Here is a 12,329-nt window from a genome sequence, read left to right as displayed (position 1 = left end):
ATATACAAATGCTTAAAATCCTATAAATACAATTATAATAGAGCTCCGAAGTCCTGACGTAACTCGCTCATCCCGACGATTCCCCTGGTTCGCGGAAGTAATTTCTCTATGGAGAATAACATGGGGTGATCTTAATATCGTCTACTATAAGCGTTGTGGTCCAAAAATAAACAAGCTGTCTCTGCGTTATTGTTAGGGAGGTGTCTCTGTATCGTTTGCAACAGTCAGTCACTCATATATGATACAGTCTGCTTCTAGCGAAAATCTAACTAATTCAGCAGCAGTAACATTAGCGTTTTCTCTCAGTCAGTTGATTCTTCATATCCATATGAGTGAAGCGGCCGGGGTGACATGTTTATTTTTCAAACACAGTTGTTATATGAGGCGATCTAAAATCGCCTCAATGGGGATTTCAATGCAACTAAACAAATACATCGGAAAAAACCCAATCAAAATATATTTAAAAAAATAAATAAACAAATACATGAATCTGGGGACTGACGTCCTCTATTGAAAGTGACGTCAGACTTCGGTAATCTATGTCCATATGTCTTTTAAAAACACGTGATTTTGAAAATCACCTACTTTGAATATGTTCAGGGCAAGTAAGGACACAACACAGTGCAGCTTCTTAAATACATTACTCTGGTTTATTCCTCTCAGTTCATGGAGTAATTCACATTAATATTACTTTACACAGAAGAGCAGATAGCTCTCCATGGACAACAGGTGCACAGCCACACCCACCTCTGAGCCCAATTCTAGTTTGACTCAGGCCAGGTTTGACTGCTTAAATCAGTCATCCTCCATCTCACAGTTCTACTATAAATAACACACCAACTAAGCAACCAACACAGCAAGGACGACCTAGACACAGAGACACAGAGAGACAATGGCGACTACAGGAAAAAAGGCCAAATATGATGAAACAACTCGAGCAGAAGGATTCATTTTTAACAGTTCAGAAATAAGAATCAGCAAGAAAAACCAAAAATACTTCAACTTCACCATTCAAACCGGACCAGACCACTACACCGACTGCTGCTCTTTCGACATCACTCACCATCCCGTCATACACCAAATGCAACAGGACAACACCCCAGCCAAACTCACTAAAATAAAAAAGACCATCAACACCTGTAAGTTGAATTGCCTACATTCACTCATTTAACATTTGCTATTTTAAATGCCTATATACTTACAGTAAAATAACTAACAAATATTACCATAATAAATACAATGTGTGCATTTTGTCTTACAGTCACAAATCAAGACAGCATACTGCTCTACAACTACAGCAACATCATGTCCACATCAGTCCCCCACTTCCCCAGAAAGAACCCATCAGAAACCACAACCCTGAAACAAGTATCACGATTTTCAAACCAGCAAAAAGTAAGTAGGCCTACTGAGTTAATTTTTTATTCTAACTACCACAACATAGAATACATTCACATAATGAAATGTAATTCTGAAGGTGGATTCTAACAATAGTTTTTATAGAGTAGGCCTATAAAGTGTTTGTTTTTTTTCTGTTTGAAAAATAAGCACCGCAATTAAGCTAAGATGACTTGATAGCCAATAGGCATAGCTTAACTTGCCAAGACTGCAGTGCAAATGACAATGAATATGCCTATTCACTTTTTCTTATGGCTTCTTAGGCCTCATTCAAACGCCAATCAGACAAATATTTGGTTGTTATTTTTAGGACACCACAATGCTTTTCCAATGGGACACATAGTTTGACCAAACATGTGTTCGATTGCTGGTCTGATCGTTTGTACCTTTGTTAAATTGACGTAGAATGATCAACATTTGCCCTACTCTATGCTGAATTGAAGTGGACTCTGTCCAATACTTTTTTTTTTCCCCTCCCTGTCAATGTTTGGGTTTCCAAGGCTATACAACACTGACCATCTATCACCAATGTTACTCACCGCACATTCCCCACTTCACCGTAATGAAAATTCACCCCTGCACACACGGACTCACACGCACAAACGGACCCATGAACTTACAACTGGTTGACATCACAGACGCCACACACAAATCACAACTCACACTCTGGGACACACAAATAGACACATTGCACATCCTACACCATCACCAATGTCACTCACCGGCGACCGCACATTCCCCACTTCATCACTAACCTTCCACAATCACACCCCTTCACACACCACTAGTCATTCCCCCCCTCAATTCACGACGTGCGTCTCCGTCTCCGTCCTCTGCTTCCTGAGATCCTTGTTGTGTCTTTTTTAGTTTATGTATGCTTTTCCTCCAATGCTTTCCTCATCCTGTGGCGCTCGCACTTATTTAAACACATACAAACTCACTCACCTCACAACAGCAGCACTTATCACAGACTGTGAAATATAAAGCTCAAGTTGCAAGAGTTGCGAAAATGGCTGGGAAGATCATGGGCCTGTCTTCCCCCCCGTTGACTCCCCAAGCCATTTTTGAACAGACTGTAGTAAGGCAAGCTAAGAATATAACCTCTGACCCCTCACATGTTCTGTATTCCGAATATGAATTAATGAGATCAGGAAGAAGGTACAGGATGCCACAGTGCAAGTACAACAGATATAAACACTCTTTCATTCCTCTCTCTATAAAAATGTTGAATGGGTAATTGGTACCTTAATGGGGTGTACGCACCAGGGGTGTATTTGTTTTGTTTTGTTGTAATGTCTCTGTCTATGTGATTATATGTATGCAGCTGTGTCCTCCTGTCTCCAAGACAAATTTCTCCCAAGGGAGACGAAATAAAGACAACCTTGAACCTTGAGCACCTTTTCGACCAAGAGCACATCACTATTCAATACACCCCATCACTTAGTATTATTAATAATAATAATAATAAACTTTTTATTTGTATAGCACCTTTCATACATAAATGTAGCGCAAAGTGCTTCACAGGGCAAAAATAGAATACAATAAAACATAGTATTACATCCATCACACACTCCCAAACACCCCCAGAGCACGAGAGCACTAGCAACAGCCCCACCCACTCCACCACATCATCAACATTTTGAACTCATTGAACTTTTTTTTGCAGTCGGGAGGGACTCTCGTCTCCCGCCCCGCTCCCTTCAAACTCACAGGGCAGATTTGACTGGATGATGCAGTAGCTCATTGTTGTTTGAAATGTACGTCGACATATTTATTTGTGGCTTTGAGAGTTAATCGTTGTGGTTTACCGTTTTAATTAAACTCCGGATGCTATCGTGTTTGTATAATTAAAATAAAAAACGTTTGTTTTTCGTGAATTTGAGAACGAGGATGTTACTGATTTCGATAAAATACGGGTTTAATTTTTATGGTTGAAAAACTTTGTTTAAAAAAGATATATAATAAATTCAATCTTTCCGTTAATATGTTGAATTTTTTAGGCTCATTAGGTCAATTAAGGGATGTATTTGAGAGGGGTCCCCCGACCCCTCTCAAATATGTATGTATGTATAAGTATGCTCTCGTTAAATATGATATCCCTCGCAAACACTTCTTTAAATATCTGCAACTGAGGGATTTTATTAGAACTAATATGGGGCAATCCATGCTGGCCCCATCCATGTCTGTGCTAGAGAAAGGTTTGGTTAATGGCCCATTCGGAAGGGGGATATATATCAGATTTCTATGCTCTATTGGTTGACTTTTATCCGGAATCCTCGGAAGATAGACTTAATGCCTGGAGAACAGAATAGATATTCAGGAGGATTTAACAGTGGAACAATGGAGTACGGCTTGTGCACAAGCTCAATCCCAGACTGGGGATACTCGTCTAAAACTTCTACAATACAATTGGCTTATGAGAGTGTACATCACACCAGTTAAACTCAATAAGTATAATTGTAACATTCCAGATGTATGCACCAGATGCAGTGAAGAAAGAGGCACATTGGTCCACTGTCTATGGTCCTGTCCAAAGTTGATGGAATTTTGGGGGAAGGTCAGGCAGGAAATACAGAAGATTTTGTCAATAATTATTGTACCAGAACCAAAGTTCTTCCTGCCACGGTCTATACCCAGAGGGACAGAAGATAACGCGTAATGAACAAATATTTATAGATATATGTATTTTACAAGCTAAGAGAATGATAGCATTGACCTGGAAGAGACCAGACAAACCAAGTATTACACAGTGGTTCAGGGAACTGTCTATATGTTTACCTTTGGAAAAATGAGAGTATTGTCATTGTCAGGTCTACACCACACTTCTGCAGTGCACTGTAGTGTATAGCCTGGGAGGTTCACAGACAAATGTTTGGGGTGTGGCTTCTCCATTCGGTGTAGGACATTAACGTGAGGAATGTGAGTAGCCTACTGCCGTATGTGTGTTTGTGCAGGGCAGAACGATGGAATAATGTGCAGCGTTCCGTTTAATGGTCTAACGCATGTGTATCATTGTAACAGCTACAGGTGGAGATGTTGGCCTGTATGACGCCAGTGAAAGACAGTGCGTGTGTTTAGAGTTACGAGACCTGGTAAGGCGATACTTTTGGTTGTGTTGCCTAGTATTATGATTTCTGTTCTGTATTATTATTGTTGTTATTATCATATATTATTCTGCATGAAATGGTGACTGTTGGGCATTATATGGGATATATTGTAAAGAGTTCAGCTGTTTGGTCAATGCATAATGGATGTAGCTATTCTGTGCACATTACTGACTCTGGTTTGTCCATAGGTTCAAGTTGAAACAGCCCTGTAAAGGACTGTGGTCCCTTGCCCTGTAAAGGACTGTTGTCCCTTTTCCTTGTTATTTATTAATGATGTATTTTGTGAAACAACCATTCTTCCACATTAAGTGAGAAAAGATCAGGAACTGAATAAATTGCTTGATAAAGTCACCATATCGGGGGGAGGTGTTGTACCTTACATCCAGGCGCAACTTGAATGTAACCCCTAGAGGGTAGATGCCACACACAAATCACAACTCACACTCTGGGACACACAAATAGACACATTGCACATAGACACATCCTACACCATCACCAATGTCACTCACCGCACATTCCCCACTTCATCACTAACCACCACCAAATCTTCCACAATCACACCCCTTCACACACCACCCCTCAATTCATGCACTTAAAATAGACACCCCACCATCGAGCACTATCACGGGAGAAATTGTAGGAGCACTAATCACTGATAATATTGCATGCACACTTTGCAATCACATCCACAACTCATTTGACCACAATAAGACCACAAACACCTGCACTAACTGTCACATGACCCAAAGAACTCACAGATTTAACACACACAATTCCGGCACACTAGTTATACAACCCCAGCACATCACTATTCAATACACCCCATCACTCAGTATTACATCCATCACACACTCCCAATCATTGGATTATGAGACGATGCAGGTGTGGGTGGGAGAATATCACCACCTACCGAGGTTTAAGGATTCACATGGGAAAGGGACTTTGCACTGCTGATGTGGAGGACACAGGAGGGCCCTCGGACACCAATGCCTCCGGTGAAGCAGTGAGGTGTCACAGGTGTCAAAAGGCACTGGAGGAGGTGCGTCAGGCAGCAATGCCCAGCAGGAATACCATCACCTGTATCTGATATGTATGAGTGTATTCTTTTAATATTTGATGTCCACCAAAATTTGCGAGTAGATAGATTTCCCGCCATTTTGAATTTTGTTCAAAACACACTTTTTGCTCCTCCTCCTACAGATTTTGTCCAAATCTCACACAAATCGCTACACATGATCTACGGACCTATCCGGTTAAAACGGCACAGTCAGAATTTAGATCTTCTGTATCGTTCGGCCGTAATCGTCTTCCGAAGTTAGTGGGAGGGGCCTATTTCACGCAAAACGCCCACAACTCACGCACGGAATGTCCGATCCGTCCCAAATCTGAATCGCGTGTGGAGGGTGGCTTCATCAACGCGGAGCCAAAAGCGATTCCATTTTCGACGGCTGCGATGTCGGCAATCACACTTTGCAATTTCCCAGAATTGCCTCTTTCTAGTTGTTTATGTTATTGAAATTATTTATTTTGTTTTTTTTATGTTTGAAAAACTGTTTTAAAAAAATAAACTCAATCTTGTTGTTAATATGTTGTCTTATGTTTTGAAGAAAAAGAAAATGGCGGCTCGGAATATCACTTGTGGAATATTTTGGACAGAAAGTAGCTCATATTTTGGACAGAAAGTAGCTCATAACATGTCTACGGGGGATTTTTTATGAAAAACAAGCTTGGTAGATTGAAAGAGGATAATTCAAGCTTTGACTACAGCTGCAATGTTGGTGAACGCAATTGGATCAGTGGGGAGTCAATGGAGGGTATTGGAAATCTAGATTCATCCCATTGTAAAAAAATCTAGACTTGCAAATTGCGGCTAACGTTGCCCACGAGCTTCACATCAAATATTGTGAACACTTTGCCACCCGCCTGTTGCTGTACGGAGATGGATTCGCCGCACAGACTGGTGTGATTCTTTCATAAAATCTAAGTGTACTCTAGGGCCACTTAAATACCACTTATCTGAGAGAAATTATGACATGTCACATCTCAACCCAGTAGTCTACTTGCCTGCTAATTATTTATTGTTCAACAGTTCCACTCTAGGAATTGAAAATTAAGTCTGTTTGGCACGTTGTATAATTTGATGCCAATACTTTTGTACTTCACCTCAAGATACATTTTGCATGCAGGAATTTTACTTGCGACAGTGTTTTCTACATTGTGGTTTTGATAAGTTTCACACAAATAGCACTTTTTGGCCCCTCAAAGTATGGCTTTTGAAATGCCATATGGCAGCCTTTGTTTGTTTAAGGCACTTTCGACAAACAGACTGGCAGCTAAGTGGTATGGACTTTTTTTAGAGCAACAAACATTTCCCCTCACTCCACGAGTGTGATTGTCGACCACACCTAAACAACCTCAAACTAAAGATTGAGACCTGACACACTGAGCAGCAAGCAGCATTGAACCAACACTGAGCCTAGCACAATGAGCAGCAAGCAGCATTGATTCTTGAACAAACAGAGCCAGAGCTCTCAGGCAGCCTTTATAGTGTCTCAGCTCGTTGGCAGACCAGTCTCAGCTGGTCATCACAGGTGAGTCCACTGCAAGTTATCAGGGAGTGTAGGAGAGGACTCAAGGCAGTTAAGAGCACAGCTGTGGTTGGTTGTTTGGAATAGGAGGGGGAATAACACAGTGTGTCACAACATGGGGTCCAGCGACCTCCAGGGGCCCTTGAAGGGCTTCCAGGGGGTCTTTTAAGACACACACGCACGTACACACACTTATACATTATTATTAATAATAATAATAATAATAATAATAATAATAATATAACAATAATGATATGATATGCTTTAAGATTTATTGGCCTGTTTCATATAGCCCATAAGAAGTATTTGTGTTTTGTGTTAGCATTTGTGTTAGCATAACTTCCTCTTCCTCTTGCTGTGTTGCCAGTTTTGCAAGAGAAACAAGTGGCCTGGTCTATAAAAAACAAGCAAACACATTGTGAGTTTGTGTTGGAATGTGATCTGAATGGTATATATATTTTATTATTGATAACTCTTATTGTGAAGTAACAAGCCCCAGACAGGAAGTGCTTTCTGTATATAACCGTAAATAAATGTGTCAGTGACATTACAGCTGTGAAACTCAACAGGTTGTGCATCTGTTTTTTAAAACGATATTGAGAATAAATGGAAATATTTTGAATATATACATTTTTTACAAGTGAAGATAGATAGGAAAGAGTATATGTGGCATGCGCCTGGACCACTAGGCTAGCGGGCGCCCCTATTTTGAATGTTTTTTTAATATTTTAACAAAAATGGCACAACTTATTTTCGGATGGATGTCCGTGGACAATCATATATTATGGGGGTCCTTGACGTGAAGAAATGTGGGAATTACTGGTTTAAACAACATTAGGAAGCGAGCACAAATAAGAAACACTTTAGAAACAAGCCCAAAAAACCACAACCAGCAACTACTAATATTTTATTTACAAGCGACTTTACAGAACAAACCAACGGTCACTTATAATAAGCAGACATGGCAACACTGGCTGAAGGAAGTGAAGCACACACACAAGTAGCCCCAATACATTCCCGCCAATACAGGTGAATAACTGGTGATGATTATTACACCCATCATTGAATTTTATTTGATATAAAGTGGGTTGGCCATCTCTCGCAGTGCATAGAGAGCAAATACATTGTATTTTATGTATTTATAAGGCCATGTGTGGTAAGCTTCCTCTGTGCCTATCCACAGTTTTAGATCCAAATGTTTGTCTGACGGGTCTGTGAGGTGTGGGGTGACTGTATAGCTTCTCTGTAGAAGCTGAAGAGCTCATGGAGGACTGCAGGTGAACAGTCTTGTGGAACAGTTTGTTGCTGATCATCACCACCAAGGAAAACAGATGCAGCTGGAAATGGTGCATCTTTGTCGGGGCCTCGGCCTCATTGGCGCTAATAATGAACAGAGGGAATAGCGTGGAGAACAAGGAGCCGCTGATGATATATGAGGACGGGAGGGCTGTCAATACAGCCATGGGCAAACCAAAGCCAAAATAGTACGGCCAGTTCCTCTCTATGTTGGCCAGTCTCTGGTGCATCTCGATGCCCCGGTTGAACCAGCGATACTCGAAGCAGTACAGGGAGTAGAGCAGAGACATGTGGAGGAGGCTAACCAGCTGTCCAATGGCAACGATGGGGAAGAGGCTAACCATCACTCCCTGAACGAGGAAGAGAGCCTGGAGTAGCAGATTGAAGAGCATATCGGCGATGACCTTTCCGACACCCGGGAAGGGTGTCCGCCGCGCCTTAGGGCCGGACGCCTCAAAGGCCAGGTCGGCGATGTCCTGGAACCAGATGGCATTGACTATCTTGCTGAGAACAAACAGAGGAAGCACCCAGAGAGCCGCGAACACCGAGGCGAGGACGAACTCCAGCCAGCACCACACGCTGCCGTGGAGCGACGGGTCGCCCATGATCCGCGCCGTGAGAGACCGCAGCAGTGGGATGAACGCCCGATGGAACAGGAACAGACTGAGCCAGAGCACTCCTCCGTTCCACGCACAGCACCGGAAAATCCTACCGGCCAGTTTGGTGTGTTCACCGTCAGGTGTGCGTTTCTCCTCCTCGCTCCGTGCCCGTCTCTGTGCCAGGGCTCCACTGGTGCCCCTTCTCCTCCGCTGCTCCTCCCTTTTCTGCTGGATGCGGGCGTCCAGCTTAGAGATGGTTCCGATCCCCAAAATGGAGTCCTTGATCCCTGCGGCGACTTCGCCGAGGAATGCCCTGCCGCTGTCTGTCATCTCTGGCGGCAGATCCACTGCAGAAGGAATGGGGGTGACCTGGTGGTCAAGTCAACGTAAACTTTGCCAAATCGTTCTTTTCCACCCTTATATATCAAAACAACAAAACAAAACCAACCAAACCATGAGACAACCATGACCATTTATGGAACATTGGGGTTGACCATTTGCCCAAATATGAAGATTGTGTGGTCACACACTGAGAGCTTGAGTAACCAGGGTGATGGCATGAACAGTCACAGTGCCGGGAAGTAACACGACCTGGCTAGCGAGGTCAGTTCATCTTGTAGTCTTCGGGCGGTGTCCACAGCATGGGGAAAGCATCTATCTCCTCTTGCGTGTATTCATTCAGCTTCCTGGGTATCTTCCTGGGCTGAGGCAGCTCCTCCGTCAGGTTAGCCAGGATGTGATCTGGAACGACGCCGTCGGCAAAGAGGTGCAGACGTTGCATCATGGTGCGCCTGTGCAGGTTCCTGGGCAGCATCCCGTAAACCGCCAACTTCACCACGGCCTTGGGGTCTTTGAGGTGGAGCTGGGCGGCCGTGACCTGTTTGAACCCGCCCGGGTAGCCGCTGTGCGACGAGTAAACCTTCTGTTCCCACTTGTTCCCGGAGAAGGCAACGTGTCTGGTGTTCGTCACCACCACGTGGTCGCCGCAGTCGCTCAGGGCGTGGTAGATGGGTTTGTGTTTCCCTTGCAGTCTGACGGAACACATGGAGGCGATCTTCCCCGGCGGCTGCATGTTGGCGTCGATCAGGAACCACGAGCGGGCGAAGGTCGCCCACTGCTGGGTAGATCTGGAGAAACTGGACATTATTTCTCTGGCTATATCTTCTCCTTGGTTTCAAGGTTGATGTCAGTCGTTAATTCAACTTAGCTAATTTACCTCAACGGGTTCCTAACGCAAAGCCAAATTTCCTGAGGAGGCACATCTGAAGCCTGTCCTTATTTTATTATCTGATTATGATACTGCTGCAGAGAACCTATGACACAGCCAACCTTTAGAGGTAGAGGTAACTGCTGGTTGAGTCAAGACTCAGATGCTGCAGTGCTGTTCAAGTAGAACTTAATGGAACGGACGTCCTTCCGATGATTACTAGAGACGGTTTCGATAAGTGATCAACTTGAAAGGGCTGAGGTCGGTTCTGTACTTCTTCAGGATCGAGTTGATGTGCTGTTGAGCTTGCTGGTCACGTCAGTCATCTCACTGTGACATGACTGATCATGCGATGTCACAATGACTCCGCCGTAACCATCACATAGTGTTCCCACTGCAGCCACGCCCAAATATGGTGTGCATCTTCTAGAGTTACGCAAACTGCGTTCACTTCATGGGGCCAGTCCAATGGCGGCTCTCCTAAATAGACTTCTATTGAGAATGGGGACAACCAACTGGGACAAGTCCTGGACCGGAAGTAGGCAGAAATGCATTGAACGCAGGCAACAGCCCAGCTTTAATGATCTTAAATCCGTTTATTTTAGGATTTATTTTTTTGTAATAGTACAACATACACAAAGAGACATTTATTTTGTAAGTGGAGTCTTTCTGCATGTATGGTTGCCATGTTTTCTGGTGGATACTTCAAGAGGGATTCTCTGAGTTCACTGTGTGTTCGTCCATGACCCCATAAATCAAAAGCAGACTTTTCAGATTTGGCCATGACACTGTGAACATCCTGTTCAGACACGCCATCCAGACACAATAAAGGATACTTCTCTTTGAAGTTTTCTCCAGGAATAAACGGTTTTCCTCTGAGAGAAAGGAGAGCCCTGATTTCCGGTAACATAAAATCAAGATTAACTTGAGCAAAATGTAGTAAATATTGTACGCATGGCCTAACACCTTGTGCTGCCATGTGTGATGCTCAAAAATATGTCCTTGTCAGTCCTCAACACTTTTAAATCTGTACATGCCCATACATGGACATGTTTTTTTGTGCCTGATGCCATGACAACACATTTGGAACCCCATATATCAAACAGTGGGTCGGGACCCATTTTTGGGTCACTGATCTTTTAGGGGCTATATCCAGCTATAGTGTAGATGTTTGTCCTAGCACAAACATTAAAAGGACAAAAATAGAGATTTAACATAAATAGCAGGCTCGTCCACATATGACGTAAATTCTCTGTTCATTGTCAATGGAAATGTAATGTTTGTGTAGGACGAAAATCTACACTAATAGCTGAATATAGGACAAAATCACACCTATGTGAAATGAGGGGTGCTCTTGTCATCGTACAACAATTTATGTTAGCGGACATTGCTACATAAGGTAGATAAGGTGGTCCCTTATTGGCCAAGCTCTACCACCAACATGTGATTGGTTAGCCGATTTGCTCGTCTACATATGACGTAAGTTTTCCTTTCAATGTCAATGGCATTTCATGTTTTGATGTTTAATTTACGTCACATTTAGCAGAATTATCAGCTCTTATCATGCATCATCTCATACTGGCCAATCAGAATGCCTGATACGTCATATTTAGCGGAATTCTGTCGTAATTTCTCCGTTCATTGTCAATGGCAAATACTGACACAGATTTAGAGGACATTTGACCTGAATTACCCTTTAATTGTCAATGGCAAATCTTTGAGACGTGTGAGGACAAAAGCTGTTTATAGAAGGGGCCCTTAGAAATACAGATTTGCTCAGACACATATGACGTAAATTATCCATTCATTAGCAATGGGAATTTGCATATGCATTGTATATTCCTGGGTGCCTGCCATGCAATGGCAGAAACACAGGTTGAAATCCGCAACACATACTTACTCATAATCGTCGTAATTCTGGGTGCCTGACATGCAATGGCAGAAACAGGTTGAAATCCGCAACACATATACTTAATAATCGTCGTAATAATTATTAATACGCAAAACTTTGACCTCTATGGCCGGCCGCACGGTTTACCAAAGCCCCACAATATATACATCAAAACGTGCGGCTCGGCCGGGAATGGTGTGCTTGTGCTTTACTTTCCGATTTGCGTTACCGTGCCGACGTAAT

At 42.9% G+C, this 12,329-nt stretch overlaps 1 protein-coding gene and 1 pseudogene across 2 annotated transcripts; both read right to left on the bottom strand.

Moving 5' to 3' along the window:
- Positions 1-8,278: 8,278 nt before the first annotated feature.
- LOC308320294 (etoposide-induced protein 2.4 homolog) lies at positions 8,279-9,318 on the bottom strand (annotated as a pseudogene). The gene has a single exon. The product of its transcript is annotated as an etoposide-induced protein 2.4 homolog (transcript).
- Positions 9,319-9,592: 274 nt separating this feature from the next.
- Positions 9,593-10,132, bottom strand: LOC308320293 (large ribosomal subunit protein uL13m-like; the record flags this gene model as incomplete). Its single annotated transcript, XM_080770608.1, has 1 exon — positions 9,593-10,132. The coding sequence occupies one exon, from the start codon at positions 10,130-10,132 to the stop codon at positions 9,593-9,595; it is 540 nt and encodes a 179-aa protein (XP_080626734.1).
- Between the last annotated feature and the right edge of the window lie 2,197 nt (positions 10,133-12,329).

The sequence above is a fragment of the Protomyctophum bolini genome, assembly GCF_963924005.1.
Source record: "Protomyctophum bolini genome assembly, chromosome: 8".
Lineage (NCBI taxonomy): Eukaryota > Metazoa > Chordata > Actinopteri > Myctophiformes > Myctophidae > Protomyctophum > Protomyctophum bolini.
This window is presented reverse-complemented; position numbering and strand designations above follow the sequence as displayed.